This window comes from Onychomys torridus, chromosome 2 (genome assembly GCF_903995425.1).
Source record: "Onychomys torridus chromosome 2, mOncTor1.1, whole genome shotgun sequence".
NCBI classification, from domain to species: Eukaryota; Metazoa; Chordata; class Mammalia; order Rodentia; family Cricetidae; genus Onychomys; species Onychomys torridus.
This window is the reverse complement of record NC_050444.1, coordinates 124,917,373-124,933,626: the sequence shown is the minus strand read 5'-3', so window position 1 is coordinate 124,933,626 and position 16,254 is coordinate 124,917,373. Positions and strand designations below refer to the sequence as shown.

The window sequence follows — 16,254 nt, the reverse complement described above, 5'->3', positions numbered from 1 at the left end:
GAGACGGAATGAAGGAAGGAAGTGAATACTGGGGACAATTTCCATCACGGGCAACAGCCTCTAAATGAAGTTCTGAAATGAGAAGCTGAAGGAAGCTAGAGGAAATAATTAAAGGGAGTGGGCCGGTGGCTTTTGGGTCTTGAATGAGTTGAAAGTTGGAGATCTGTGGAGTGAACTAGATAGACAGGAGGGGAAGGGCGGTAGTCAAAATTGAGACCGTGGGGCTGGAGGATGTGGCAGGCCCTAGGCTCATCCTCAGCATCACAATAAATACATCCATACATTTAAAAATGTATTGGACTTTTGGAGACGTCACAATCTCTGACAGTAAGAAATGTGGCAATGAGAGGCAGGAACAAGGTGATCTCCAGTGGGGAGGAGCTAGATTGGCCAGAGCACTGCAGAAATCCAGCAGCTTTGGTTGGACAGATAGTTCAGCAACTAAGAGCATTGGCTGCTCTTCAGAGAACATGGGTATAATTCCTAGTTCCCACATGGCAGCTCACGACTATGTAACTCCAGTTCCAGATCTGATTCCTTTTCCTGGTCTCACCGGCACCAAACACACAAGTGGTGTACAGACATACATACAGGCAAAACACCCATACTCATACAATTTAAAAATAATAAATTACTTAGGGCTGGTCAGATGATGTAGAGGTTAACAGAGCCAACCTCCGAGAATGTTCATCTGAGTTCCATTCTGGAGACCAACGTGGTGGAAGAGAACCGAGTCACTCAGCAGGAAGTCTTCTGACCTCCACAGGTACTCACGCCCCGTACACGCCCAAATACACATAAAACAAATAAATATAATTTAAAAAATATTTGAGCTGGGCAGTGGTGACGCATGCCTTTAATCCCAGCACTCGGGAAGCACAGGCAGGTGACCTGTTTACAGGGTGAGTTCTAGGCCAGCCAGAGCTACATAGCTTGTCTCAAAAAAAAAAAAAAAAGGAAAAAAAAATCATTCACTGGGTGTGGTGGTGTATGCCTCTAACCCTAGCATTCAGGAGGCAGAGACAGGAGGATTTCTGTGGTTCCAGGCCAGGCTGATCTGCATAATGAGTTTGAGGACCGCTAGGCTATGTAGAGAGACCCTGTCTCAAAAAAATAAAATAAAAAAATATATGTATGTATATAAATATAAATATAAATATAAATATAAATATAAATATAAATATAAATATAAATATAAATATAAATATAAATATAAATATAAATATAAATATAAATATAAATATATATATATATATATATATATATATATATATATATATATATATATAAAACAGAATGCTGAAATTACGAAGAACGATGACAACAATAATTAATGACCGGGAACCAGAAGCTAAATTTAAAAAAGCGAGGGTGAGTGACGGACAGGCACTGCAGTCTCCTCGGAGGTAAGCTTTAAAGCTCTTCCATTCAGAAAGGCTTGACCCCCGTGAGAGGGCGTGGCGCCTTTAAGGGCCCACGCCCAAAGAGGGGACAGCCTCCGCTAGGACGGGGCTGAGTCTCAAGGGGGCGGGACCTTGTGGGCGTGGCGTGGCAGGCACGGGGAGAGGGGCGGGACTTCTAGGGGGCAGGGCGCGGTGGGCACGGGGAGAGGGGCGGGGCCTCGTGTGGGCGGGGCGCGGCGGGCACGGCGGGCGAGGCGGAGTCTGTGTTTCGGTCAGGCTGCGGCTTGCGGCTGTAGGGCTGTAGTTCGCAAGACGGAGGCCGAGGCCTGGGCCCAGCCCGGAGCCGCTGCCCGACCGGAGCCTCCTGGAGCCCCAGCGCCGGCTGATCTTAGGGGCGGGCTCGGGTTCGGCCCGCCGCCGCTCGCAGGACCGAGGCTGCATGCCGGAGGACCAGGCCCACGCAGCCATGGTGAGCTAGCGCGGCCTGCCCCCCCCCCCCAACCCCCGGGTGGCCGGAGGACGCTGGGCAACCTAGCCTCCTCTCACCCTTCTCCCCTCGGCCTCGGCCTCGGCCGCCTCCGGCCCGGCGTTCCCCATCCGGCAGGAACGAATCCCTTTAGGGGACATCCCTTAATCTCCCTCCTCTCCGGTGACACCCTTTTGTCCCCCGGTGACAGCCTCCTTCGTTCTCACCCTCCCAACCTCCGTCCTTAACCCTTCCCTTTTCTCCTCAGCCATTCTCCTTTTCTCCTCTGTGATCGTTAGCCCCCCCCCCCCCCGTTTCCTCCCTGTTTTTCGTTCCCGCATTTAGCTTGCTTTCTCTCCTCGCCCCCCTTCCCCATTTTATCTCCGCCGCCCCCTCTTCCCCTTGGTCCTCGACCATCCGCATTTCCTCTGCCCCTTGTCGGATGTCCTCCGTCGCCGGCTCGCACATCTGCCTCTGTTTCCTTCTTCAGACTTCAGGAGTCTAAGCAGGAACAATTTGAAGGCGATTGCTTCCCTGGAGCTGTTGGGCGGGCACGTACCGATTCGTAGCCTGCCTTTCCCTTTTCTGTTTTGGAGGGCGGAAGCGGGGAGATTGGAGGTATGGAAGAATAGTGTGGAAGCCTTACGACCTGGTGTCATCAGCCTGAGGGATAGTGTGTTACAGAGTACATATTGTGGCTTTATGTGATTATCTGGCCTTTTGACAGAAATACCTGAAAAGGTTTTGAAATTGTCTGTTTCCAGTGTGTTTTCATGTGGAGTTACAGTTCGGGAAATTAAAAGCCTTTTTAAATTTGCAAGCATGACAGTTATTGCTCAGAACAAATAATTTGTTTTTTGTTGGGAGGCAGAAAGGCCAAGGGCATTTGAGGTCTGAAAATCAGCTTGGCAGTCAGATTGTGACTGTCTTCCGAATTCCTTCCTTCTAAAGGGCGCATTTGTTCTGCCCTTTCTGTCCTTTCTTGGAGGAACCTCTTCGGTGCAAATTTTCCTTCTGCTTCAAAATGGCTGTGATTACAGTCCATTTTTCAGTGAGTTGAGTTGCCTGTGTTTGGCAGTATATATATGGAAAACATTGTTCCATCATATACAATAAGCCAAATTTTGATCTACATTCTAGTCAAAGGAGTAATACATTCTCGTCAAAAGGATTCATAGTTTCCTAGTTCTGTTTTCCTCCGTTTTTTAGGGAAGTAGTTTCTTGTCCGGCCGTTTAACATATAAACCTAGTTCACTCCACTCTGCTTTTCATACGTTGTCATTCTCCAGTGACTGCCTCCTTCACTTTTTTACTGTCTGTGTGCTAATCTGTCCTTTTCATGGAACGTGGATTCTGGAAATGGCTGTGCCTTACTTAGTTTCTTTCCAGTGCCCAGATCAGGTGGACACTTGGATGATAGATGGTCTCATTTCCCCACCTGACAAATAGTCTCACACTGAAATTCGAGGCACCTAGCAGACTATTCAGGGTGAGCTGAAGCATCTTGCTTTTGGTGCAGAAAGGAATATAGTGGGATGCAGTGATAGTGACAGACTAGAGAGCCATCTTGCTGGAGAGGACAGCAGACTGCTAAACTTTTGGAAATGTGGGCCTTCCCACCGGGATTCCAAAGAGTCATTTGAGCTGGGCCTAAAAGATGGATGGAATTTATATGAAATATTTGGGAAAGAAGAAGAAAGCTTCATTATAAATGTGAGGAGAAGGATGAACAAAATTTAAGATGTGTTGTGAAAGCCAGGTGTGGTGTGCATGCTGTTAGTCCTGGCATCTGGAAAGCAGAGGCAGGTGGATCTCTGAGTTCATGGTTAGCCTGGTCTAATGTGAGTTCCAGAACAGTCAGGGCTACACAGAGAAACCCTGTTTCTGGGTTGGGGCGGGGAAGGAAAGAGACGCTTTGTAGTGAAGGATTACCTGGTTACTGCCTGGAAGGATGGAAGAACTAGGATGTGTAGTGGGGCATGAGGTGAGAAAGATACTGTCTTAGCTCATTTAGGTTGCTATAACAAAATGTCATCAGCTGGCAAACTTACAGACAACAGAAAGTTGTAAGAGTTTTGGAGCATAGGCTATCCAAGGACAGGACCTCCATATGGATTGTCTGAGAGGTGCTTTCTTTTCTCTTCCAGTGTGTGTGTGTTAACATGTATATAGTGTATGTATGTGTGTGTGTGTAAGTGCTCATGTACATGTGTATGTATGTATGCATGTGTATGTGTGGAGGCCAGAATTTTTTTTTCTTTAATTAAAATTTCATCTAGATTTTTAATATGTGTGTATGATGTGTACTACTTGTTTGCCTGGTGCCTGTGGAGGTCAGAAGAGGGTGTCAGATCCCCTGGAACTGGAATTATACATGGTTGTAAGCATGAATTGAACCCTGGTTCTTTGAAAGAGCAACAAGTGCTCTTACCTGTGATCCAAGTGAACAGGCGTCAGGTTCACTAAGGGGTCCTGTCTCAGAAAATTAAATAAGGGGACAGGATCCCTTACTGAACGTAATGCTTGTCCCATTTGGCTAGGTTGGTTGGACAATGAGCTTCAGGGATCTGCCTGTCTCTGCCTCCCAGCACCAAGGTCACAGGAACACATTGCCGTGCCCAGCTTTGATGTGGGTGCTGAAGATCTGAATTCAGGCCCTCCTGCTTTCAAGGAGAGCATTTATACGACTGTTACCTCCCCAGCCCCTTCTTTTACTGCTCCCTACAACAAAGCCTCAGTGTAGCCCAGGCTGGTGTAAAACTTACTGTGTAGTGAAGGATGATCTTGAACTCCTGATCCACCTGCCTCAGCTTCCCTAGTGCTGAGATTTTAGGTGTGTGCCACAACACCTGGTTTATATTGAATGGTGTATTGAACCCAGACCTTTGTGCGTGCCAGGTGAGGACTCTGTCATCTGAGCTATATCCTGAGTCCCATCTCATGTTCCCTCTGACCCCACCCCACCCCCTTTTAATGTTGCTGTTGGTTTGTTTTGGGTTTTTTTTGTTTGTTTGTTTGTTTGTTTTTTTTTGAGACTAGGTTTCTCTGTGTGTAGCTTTGGCTGTCCTGGAACTCACTCTGTAGCCCTGTAGTTTTACCCTGCAGTGAGAGTTTTTACCCTGGTTCATAGATGCATGTTTTCTCTGTATCTGTACAGGGCGGGTAAGCAAGGCTGCTCCCTGGGGCTGCTTTTATAGAAGGGTACTGGTTTCATTTGGAGGGTTCTGCCTGGCTGGTTAATCATTTTCCAAAGGTCCTACCTCCTTGGGCATCTTGTAGGCTAGAATAGACAGTCAGCATAAGAATTAGGGGGAAACATATTCAGATCACAGCAATAATTAGGCATTATTGTGTTTTAAACTTCATATTCAACTAACTTGTGTTGTTCTGGCTTGTTAAAACATGTACGCACAGCAAGAGTGTATGGAAGAAGTGAAGAGGGAAAATACTAGCCCATTGTGAGCTGGAAATTACTAGTAGGGGCTACTTTTTTGTTTTTCTTGCACAGTACCTTTAATATCTATTTAGTAAGTAATTGAATAATTATTTTAGAGATTTGTAGTGTACATCTTTCACGTTTGTTATGGTACAGTTTGGATACTTGAGGTATTTAAGTCAGAGGTTCTCAGAGTTTACTGTGAATCAGGAAGGGTTTACTAGGCTCCCTCCCTCCAGTTTGAGTCATTTCGTTTGGAGTTGAGCTTGAGAGTTGTATTTCTTACAAGAACTGTTGTAATGCTGATGCTTCAGGCCTAAGTTACAGCCTGACCTTTCGTTCATCTCACAGCGTTTCTGCCCTTTGACGGGTTTGCACTGGGAATATCAGAGGATGAGACAGGTGTCATCCCCACCTTTTCATATTTTTGTGAATGTAGAGTAGTTTTAGGTGTGAAGAGTTTTAGCATTCTTAAAATGTACTAAGAAAGACATGGTGGCATCATGGAATATATATGACAGTCAGTGGTGACTTTGCAAAGGATCCTTCTTTCAAATGGAGACTTGAGGAATTATAAGAGTTCTGTTGTGGAGAGGCTAGTACAGTTAGAAAGAACCACATGTGCAGTTGACTTGTCATCCAAGAAATTCCTCAAAGACAAAAAACAAAATAACAACAAAAACTCCTAGGGCTAAAGATATGACAGTGCCATAAAGGGTACAAGGAAGAAATTGCTTAGTGGTTCAAGGTGCTTTGATGCTCCTCCAGAGGACTTTAGTTTGGTCCTTAGTACCCACATCTTATGGCTCACAACCTCCTGTAACTCCAGCTCCAGAGGATGTGATGCCCTCTTCTGGCCTTTGGCTGCCTTAGGCACCTGCACTCACATCACACTTGAAGACATAATTAAAAATATATCAGAAGCCGGGCGTTGGTGGCGCACACCTTTAATCCCAACACTTGGGAGGCAGAGGCAGGTGGATCTCTGTGAGTTCGAGGCCAGCCTGGTCTATAGAGTGAGTTCCAGGAAAGGTGCAAACCTACACAGAGAAACCCTGTCTCAAAAACAACAACAACAAAAAATCAGAAACAACAGTATGATGGCTTGAATGTGAAATGTCTTCTACATGCTCCACTGTCTAAAGTTAACTTCCCTATGGTCTTCCTGTTGTAGGTTGTGGAACCCGAAAGAGGGAATAACCTACCTGGGGAAGTAGGTTGCCACAGGGCAGGCCTTTGGAGTTAAAGCTGGGCCTGGTTCAGGCCTTAGCCTTTTGCTGTCTAACTGCTGATGGGATGTAACAAACTGCCTCACTTTGACTGACATGCCATTCCCACTATGGCGCAGCATTTCCTTGAACTGTGAGCCAAAAGAAATCCTTCCTTTTGGTGGTTTTTGTCAGGGAGTCTACACTATGCTGAGAAAAGTCACGGGTACAGAAAAAGCTGAGAGCAGAGTGTAATAGAGGCAAGAGGATCAGGACACAGCTGTTGTGCTCTTAAACTCATGGTAGCTCTGCTTACTTGTTACAAGATTGGGCTCATCACTGCTCTCTCACAGTAAGGGAGAGGCTCATGGGGTCCTAGTCTTCTCTGACATGAAACAGGAGGGGCTGGTTAGGAGGAGTAAGGGGATCAGTGGGAAGGGGGAAGGTTGGGGGTTGGTGCATGCTTAGTCTCAGCTGACAACAGGAGGATCAGGAGTCAGAGTCATCCGTGGTGCTGCAGGAGACCCTCTCTCACAAAGAAAACAAAAGTCACTAAAGGTAGCATGAAGGCTAGGCAGGATATGTTCTAGAAGCTGTGACTTCAGCATTGAAGGTGTGGTAGATTAGATAAAACAAACCTGTGATCAGACTGAGGAGACCTTGAGTCCTGTTAAAAACCCTCAGTAGCTTGAAAAGCTTGTTTGCTACTTTTTTGAGATGGGTTCTTGCTATATTGTCCAGGCTGATCTTGAATTGTAGATTCAGGTGATCCCCTGCCTTACTCTCTCAAGTGCTAGGATTACAGGTACAGGCCACTGTACCCAGGTGCAAAGGCTTTATGTGAAGTAAGTAGTCTCATATTTGAGATGGAGGATGGCCCTTCCTGAATGAATTATGAAACATGGTCTGGAATGGGGACAACCTTTGTTCAGCCAGGTAGTAGGTGATCATGTTAAAATAGCAATTTCCTTGAAATTATTTATTTTAAAATCATTATTATATTATTTATGTGTTGAGAGTGTGTGTGTGGTCAAATGACAACTTACAACAGTCCTTTCCTTCCACCACTGGAACCTGGGGATTGAACTCCGGATGTATGTTTCAGCAAGTGCCTTTACTCGCTGAGCTATATGACCAGCCCAGTAGTGTGATTTAAATTGGAGGAAGGAGTATAAGAAGACAAACTGCAAGGATCTGGCTTGCCACTTTGGCTAAGTACATTTTTTTGTAGTGACCTCACTCTGGACTTGGGAGAAGGGCATATTGATGATAGTGTTGGAAATTTGCTCACTGATTTTCAATTTCAAATAAACTGCCATTGGGGATTTATGAGATTATTAAAAATAGTACACACACCTGCAATCCCAATATTTGGAAGGTACAAGAGGATTTTGAGTTTGAGGCCAGCCTGGGCTACATAGTGAACCCCATCTGAAAAAAACCAGAGGGTTTGAACTGTACCTTAGTCTTTGAGCACTTCTCAGCATGTGCAAGGCACAGGGTCAGATTCCCCAGGACCACAGAACAACAATAGATGAATTTACTAAAATCCTTTATTCATTAAACAAAGTTCTTGCAAAAGTCATGTATTAGATTACTAGCCTTTCCTAGGTTTATTCAATTTTGGTTGTGTTAGTTAGTGGCGCTCTTACCCCGCGAGGAACACGTCCCGAACACGACAAATCCACAGAAGAGCTGTTTATTAATAGAGGATAGAGGTGACAGGCCTGTGTGAAGCACACACGTGAGTGAGGAGAGGAGAGAAGAGAAGAAGAGGAGAGAGGAGAGAAGAGAGGAGACACCTGTGCAAAATGGCGCCAGCTTTTTAAAGAGTGGGCCGCGCATGCGTACAGGACCGCATGTGGCTACTAGATTACATGTCCGTGTGCGCTTTACGCAACCATGTAAAGCCACGGAGTCCTAGCCACCTGGAAATGGCTATTTTGAACCAGAAATAATTAGGCGGTCCGCCAGGCAAGCCCAACCGTGTGGACATGCTGTGATTTCCTATCAGGTTGCTTTAAAGATTTTTTTTTAGCTGGGAGGTGGCACATGCGTTAATCCCAGCAATTTGGTAGGCAGAGGCAGGGGGGGGAATCTCTGTGAGTTTGAGGCCAGCCTGGTCTACAGAAAGAGCTCCAGGACACCAAGGGCTACACAGAGAAACACACCCCCCCATATATATATATATATATATATATATATATATATATATATATATATATATATATTGTTTTTGTTTGTTTATGAGTTTGAGTCTCATGTAGCCCATGCTGACCTTGAACTCCTGCTCATTCTGTCCCTACCTTACAAATGCTGAGATAACACATGTGTACTGCTAAATCTGGCTCTCCTGTTTCTTAAAGAAAGGGTAGTAAGATTTTAGCAAATTAAAGGTAATTACTGTAAAAGAGTTTAAATTTTTCATAAACTTGACTTCTTAGCTTTGAAGGCTGTATTAACTAACTTTTCATACCAAGGACTCTTATTTCACTGGTGTTCATATTTGCTAAGAACTTAAGGGTCTTGGTTGGTTGGCTGGATTTTTGCAATGCTGAGGATCAAACCCAGGACCTTGTGAATGCTAGACAAATGCTTTACCATTGAGCGCTACCCTGAGCTCAAATATTGTAGCATTTTATTTTATTTATTTTGTTTGCGGTGCTCGGAATTGAATCCACAGCCTTCTATATGGTAGGAACAAGCTCTACCATGGTGCTACATAGACCATGGTAATTGGGTGTTTTTTGAGACTTACACTCACTATGTAGCTTTAGATGGCTTTGAACCTGCTATATTGCCCAGAGTGGCCTTGAATTTTCAATCCTTCTGTCTGACCTTGCCATTGCTAGAGTTACAGGTGTGTGCTATCATGCCTCGCTTACTTTAGTAATTTAGATCTGGTTTTCACACAAATCCCATCTATACTCAGTACTAATACCATATGAGATAGTTAGGATAGAGGTAGCTTCACTTTTTCAGATAAGGAAACTGAGAAATTAATTGCTTTTCCTTGGACCACATAGCTAGTAAGTAGCAAAACCATGATACTCTAAGCCCATAACTTCTCTTTACATTATTAAACTTGTATCCGTGAACTATATTGTATTTCAAAACTCAAGCTTGTGGCTAAAAGGGAAATAATGCTGAGATATCTCTGTGTTACTCCCCAGTATAATCCATAAATACTCAGTGATGACTGACCTGAATTTTTGTTTCTCAGAATAGCTTTACTACATGAGCAAAGAAAGAAGCAGGGAGGGATTGATTACTATTTGAGACCTTGATCTTTTTTAGCTAGACCTCTACCTCCTTGCCCTTTAGCACATAGCTACTTGCCATATTGGCTAGGTTTTTAAGTGAGACATGCAGAAAACTTGCTTTATCCGCTTTTAAATTTTTAATCTAGGAGTTTCTGAAGAGCGGTGATTTCTTTTAGTAAAGCAGCTCAGGATATAGCTTAGCAGTAGAGCACTTGAGTAGCATGGACAAGACAAGACCCTGAGTGTGAGCCAGTTCTGGTAGAACATGCCTTTAATCCCAGCACTCAGAAAGGCAGAGGCAGGGTTCTCTTTGAATTCTCCTCCAGCCTAGAGTGTGAGACTCTTATCTCAAAAACAAACAAACAAAAGAACTTGGGGTTGAGCCCTATCACAAAACACAAGCATAAACCCATAGTCGAGTTGTTCATGACATCTGCATTCTCTTTTAAAATGTGCATGACATCTGCATTCTCTTTTAAAATGTGCATGACATCTGCATTCTCTTTTAAAATGTGCATGTCTGTGTGAGGGTGTCGGATTCCCAGAACTGGGGTCACAGACAGGTGTGAGCTGCCATGTGGATGCTAGGAATTGAACCTGGGTCCCTTGGAAGAGCAGCCAGTGCTCTTAACTGTGGAGCCATCTCTTCAGCCCCTGATATCTGTATTCTTGAGGATATCACCTGTTTCCTTAAGACTACTTTATTAGGGGTTGGGGATTTAGCTCAGTGGTAGATTGCTTGCCTAGCAAGCGCAAGGTCCTGGGTTCGATCCTCTGCTCAAAAAAAAAAAAAAAAAAAAAAGGCTACTTTATTGACTTCCTCATTTGTAAGATGTTGTCAGAAAGGGGTAGAGTGGAAGATTTGATATTCTCAGATGCTTATTTCTAGAAATCTGACTTGGTGGGATTATTGGTAGAAAATAAAGGGGGGGCTGTAGCTCAGTGACGCTGTACTTGTACAACTCCTCACACTACAAAAGAAACAAAAATCCATAAACCATTGATACTTTCTCAGGAAGTATGGTGGTGGGAAGTCAAAATGGGTATGTGTGCACTTTTAACCTTGTGACTTAGTATCTCTGGGTGTGTTGTCTCTTTCTCTAGGAGTGAAGGACACCTAACAGTGAGTTTGTGCTTGATGATTTGCTGTTTAATCTACGTTTGTTGTTATGATGTAGTAGGTATTATTTTAGGCTTGTGACTGTATCAGTGAACAAAACATTTTTTCCCGGTGGAACTTGCATCTGTACTAAGCGCTAACTCAGCAGTTAGTGCATGCTGGGCGTTACTTCAGGAATCCTGCATTTAGAGTGCAGCTATTCTTGACAGCAGTTCCATGAGGTAGGTCCTGTCTTCTGCATTTTTTAGATCATAGACTGAAGCACAGGAAGATTAAGTCCTTTACCTTGTAAGTTTGCATAGTTTTGTAAATGGCATTTTAATTCAGACAGCTGGAGTCCCAAATCCAATATATTACTCAATCCTTCAAAAAGATATTAATAAAAATGCATTTCATAGCCAGATTATAGATTATCCACCTATAATCCTAGGGCTTGGGAAACTGATGCAGGAAGATGGTTTGACACCAATTTGGGCTGTGTAGAGTTCCATGCTAGTTTGTTTTTAAAAATGAAATGCAGGCTGGGATCAAAGGCATGTGCCACCATGCCTGGCTTATTTACTCTTTTGAGGATTTTTTAATGTTTATTTTTATGTGTGTGTTTTGTCTACGTGTATACCTTGTGTCCACGGAGGTCAAAGGGGGCACTGGATCCCCTAGAAGTTGCAGGCTGTGGGCCATCCTGTGGGTACTAGGAAATGAACCTGGGTCCTCTACAGCAGCAGCTAGTTTTTAACTGCTGAGCCATCCCTTTAGCCCTAACACTTCATTTTTCAAGTTTTACTTATTCATTGTTGTCTTTTGATGGACTTGTCAACCTTAGGAACCTTTTAAGTAGTAGATCTTGAACTTGATTCATAAGAAGTAGAACTAGTTGGGGATTTAGCTCAGTGGTAGAGTGCTTGCCTAGCAAGCACAAGGCCCTGGGTTCGATCCTCAGCTCCAGAAAAAAAAAAAAAAAAAAAAAAAAGAAGTAGAGCTGAGACTAAATAAAGCCAGAAACTCTAAAGGACCCACACTCCTGGTGAAAGGGAAGACTATAAAAATACTTATTTGGTACTGGGCGGTGGTGGCACACGCCTGTAATCCCAGCACTCGGGAGGCAGAGGCAGGTGGATCTCTGTGAGTTCGAGGCCAGCCTGGTCTACAAAGTGAGTTCCAGGACAGGCTCCAAAGCTACAGAGAAACCCTGTCTCAAAAAACCAAAAACAAGATTATTTGGTAATGTGATGGTTAATTTGTCAGCTTGACACAATCAGAACTCATCTGGGAAGAATTTCGAGGACAGATCATCTACATCAGGTTGGCCTGTGGGCTTTCTTTGGGGGACTGTCTTGTTGCCTCAGCAGATGTGGGAAGACTCCGTCTGAAAGTGGGCTGCACAGTTCTCTGGCTTTGGGGCCTGGGCTGTGTAAGAGTGCAGAAGGGTAACTTAGCACCAAATATATATGATTCATCTCTCTGCTCTTGAGTGTAGTAGATGAGATGTGAGCAGTTGTTTTAAGCTCCTGACACCTTGATTGACCTGTGTGATGTACTAAATCTGGAATTGAGAGATAAATAAACCTTTTCCATCTATGTCTCTCTACTAAGGTCCTGTCCATTCAGCTAACTCTAGTGTGTGTGGTACCTGGACATAAGACTAGCCACACAGAAGGATTCAGAGAGGAAAGTCACAGTTTCAGAATTTCGTCTTTGTGGCTACACTTGGTGGTGCTCACCTTTAATCTTAGTACTCCAGAGGTGGAAGCAGGTGGACCTCTGTGAGTTCCAGGCCAGCCAGAGGTAGGTGTGAGGCTGTCTGAAAAGACAAAGAAAAGAGAATAGCTGTCTTTAGGGTATCACAGTGATGGCTTAGGAAGACTAGTCTGCTCCACTGAGGCCTTCCCATCTGCCTTTGACTCGTTAGAACCTGCTCTGTGTGTCCTCCCTCGTAGTACATAGGGACTGTGTGGAGATTTGTTTCAGGACTTCTGTTCTCTTGCTTCTGAGATGCACGTTGCAGACTGTATCCCACTGCCTAACATGCTATCTGGTGCTGACACTGTATTCGTTGTCTGTCTCATAGGCAATAGTTACTGAATGAGTAAATAAGTGTTTTATTCTCTGCTCTTCTGGAAACTAATTTGTTCATTTTTGTGTGTGCATTCCCTTTATATTCCTTCCTGTGTTCCAAGGAGGAAGCATCTCCCTATTCCTTACTTGACATCTGCTTGAGTTTCCTGACCACTAACCTTGAGAAGTTCTGTTCAGCACGACAAGATGGAACATTGTGTCTTCAGGAACCTGGAGTATTTCCTCAGGAGGTGGCTGATCGACTGCTTCAGACCATGGCAGTTCATGGTAAATGATGAGAGATGGGAGAGACAAATTGTGTGCTGTTAAAATTGGCATTGGGTTTTAAAGTACTGCTATGGCCCATTTAATTATTTTCTTAGAAATAGTAGAAAAAGTCAGATGAACCTGATTCTAGGAAAAGGAATTCATGTTTTTGCCTTAGATTTAATGATTTTCTTTTCTTTTCCAATTTAGGCAAACCATTTTTCTTTTTTGATTTAAGAAGCAATTCTTGCCGGGTGGTGGCACACACCTTTAATCCCAGCACTTGGGAGGCAGAAGCAGGCGGATCTCTGTGAGTTTGAGGCCAGCCTGGTCTACAGAGCAAGATCCAGGAAAGGCGCAAAGCTACACAGAGAAACCCTGTCTTGAAATGCCCCCTCTCGCCCCCCAAAAAGAAGCAATTCTTTAAAGTACACACACACACACACACACACACACACACATTTTGATTTATTTTATGTGAATGAGTGTTTTGCCTGCATGTATGTATATTTATCATGTGCATTTCTGTTACCCATGGAGATCAGAAGAGGGTGTCAGGTCCCCTGGAACATGAGTTAGTGATGGTTGTGAACCATTATGTGGATGCTGGGATCTGAACACTGGCCCTCTATAGGAATAGTAAATGCTCTTAATCACTTCGCCATCTCTCCAAGACCTAAAAAGTGATTCTTACAACACAAGGAACTTCTCTAACTACAGTATTTCTACATAGAAGTCAACAGGTATAGAAGTACTTTACGTCTTCTCTTGACAGTGGGAAAATCATACAATTATGAAACAACTGCTTTCTGCTCTTGACTCTTTTCTGTTGTTGTTGTTGTTTTGAGACAGGGTTTCTCTATGTAGCCCTGGCTGTCCTGCAATGTACTCTGTACACTAAGCTGGCCTACAACTCAAGAGATCTGCCTGCCTCTGCCTCACGTGTGTGTGTGTGTGTGTGTGTGTGTGTGTGTGTGTGTGTGTGTGTGAGAGAGACAGAGACAGAGACAGAGACAGACTGTTGGGATGCTGGAGTGTCTCAGTGGGTAAAGTACTTCAACATGAGGACTTAGTTAGGATCCCTAGTGTCACGTGAGAAGCTAGGTGTGGCTACACCCGGTGTTGGTAAGGGATGAAGACAAGATTACTGTTGCCACCCTGACTGAAAATAACTAGAAGAACCATTAGCTCCAGGTTCAGTAAGAGACCCTGTCTCAAAGGAAGAGGACTAAGAACAATAGAGGAGGACACTTAAAAACCTCCTCTGGCCCCTCATGTTCTCTCCCACCCCCACCCGTATTAAATGTAAAAGGAAAAAAGAAAAAAAACACTGTTAGGTATGCATGCAAATTATGCATTCCAAAGAAGAATAAGGAAAATGGAGCTGTAATTGAGTTTTTTAGTATAATTTAGAAAAGAAAACCTGTATATTTGTTTGTTTTCACTGAATTGCTGAATTCATTCTGACCCAGGAACTAGAATAACTGTCAATAGTAGTACAGCTATTAAAAGTAAGTCAAGCCAGGCAGTGGTGGTGCATGCCTGTAATCCCAGCACTCGGGAGGCAGAAGCAGGTGGATCTCTGTGAGTTCGAGGCCAGCCTGGTCTACAGAGCTAGTCCAGGACTGGCTCCAAAGCTACAGAGAAACCCTGTCTCGAAAAAACAACAACAACAAAAAGTAAGTCACTCACAGTGCTGTGCCACAATTTAAGAGATTATGTAATACCAGCATTTCTTAGCGATTGTGCTCAGCATGTTCAGTCTAAAAATCTGTTTGAAAAAGCCAGGTGTGATGGGCCTGTGAGATATAGCTTAGTGGGCAAAGGTACCTGCTGCCGGGGTTGGAGAGATGGCTCAGTGGTTAAGAGCACTGGCTGTTCTTCCAGAGGTCCTGAGTTCAATTCCCAGCAACCACATGGTGGCTTACAACCACCTGTAATGAGAGCTGGCGCTCTCTTCTGGCCTGCAGGGACACATGCAGGCATGCAGGCAGAATACTGTGTACATAATAAATAAATAAATCTTAAAAAAAAAAAAAAAAAAGGTACCTCCTGCCAAGACTGATGATCTTAGTTCAGTCCCACAGACCTGTATGGTGAAAGGAAAACGTGACTTCCACAGGTTGTCTTCTGAACTGCACATGTGCAGTGTGGCATGCATACACACTCCAGTAAAATAAAGTAAATACTAGGTGTATTGGCATGTGCCTATAATACCAACACTTTGGACGCTGGGGCAAGAGAATCAGGAGTTCAAGGTCATCCTTAGCTACAGAGTGAGTTTGAGTTCAGTCTGGACTACATGAAAACCTATCTTTTAAAAAAATTCAGTTTTGTGTTATATTAGTTTCTTTTCTGTTGCTGGGTTCTTTAAATTTGTTGGTTTTTGGTTTTTGGGGTTTTGGAGGCAGGGTTTCTCTGTGTCCTGGCTGTCCTGGAACTCATTCAGTAGACCAGGCTGGCCTTGAACTCAGATCTGCCTGCCTTTGCCTCCCAAGTGCTGGGATTAAGGCGTGGGCCACCACTGCCCAGCTTGGCTGTTGCTGTACATCACTTACATGCCTGGTCACCTACAGAGACCAGAGGAAGATGTTGACTTCCCTGAATCTGGAGTTATATCTAGCTGTGAGCCATCATGTAGGTGCTTGGGTATTGAACCCAGGGTATTGAACTGCAAGAGCAAGTGCTCTTAATCCACTGAGCCATCTCTCTAGCCCTAGAATATTTTTCTTTTCCAATTTGTGGTACCTTGTCCACATAACTTGGAAAAGATGTACACACAAAAAGTAAATCAGTAAGATTCATTATAGCAAAACAAAAGTTCAGGTTTTGGATATACTACCAAGAGAGACTACTGAGTGAGAGAGTACTGAAAGGCATTGGCTACTGTTTGGGGCTTTATTTTATGGAGTTTCCTGGAAGGAGGAGCTGCGTATAGGAGATGTTAGTGAGGATGGTTCTCTGTTAGATTGACAGGTTTGGGTTGTACTACCTTTTCTTTACTACACACCCCTTACCATGATGCAGCTGATTTAA

General features: G+C 44.0%; 1 protein-coding gene across 1 annotated transcript in view; it reads left to right on the top strand.

Moving 5' to 3' along the window:
- The first annotated feature begins 1,633 nt into the window (after positions 1-1,633).
- Positions 1,634-16,254, top strand: part of Zyg11b (zyg-11 family member B, cell cycle regulator) — a 53,517-nt gene continuing 38,896 nt past the window's right edge. Inside the window, exons 1-2 of the mRNA XM_036178002.1 lie at positions 1,634-1,872; positions 13,074-13,239. Of these exons, the coding sequence (XP_036033895.1) occupies positions 1,843-1,872; positions 13,074-13,239 (196 nt within the window). The 5' untranslated portion in view covers positions 1,634-1,842. The remainder of the gene's footprint in view (positions 1,873-13,073; positions 13,240-16,254) is intronic.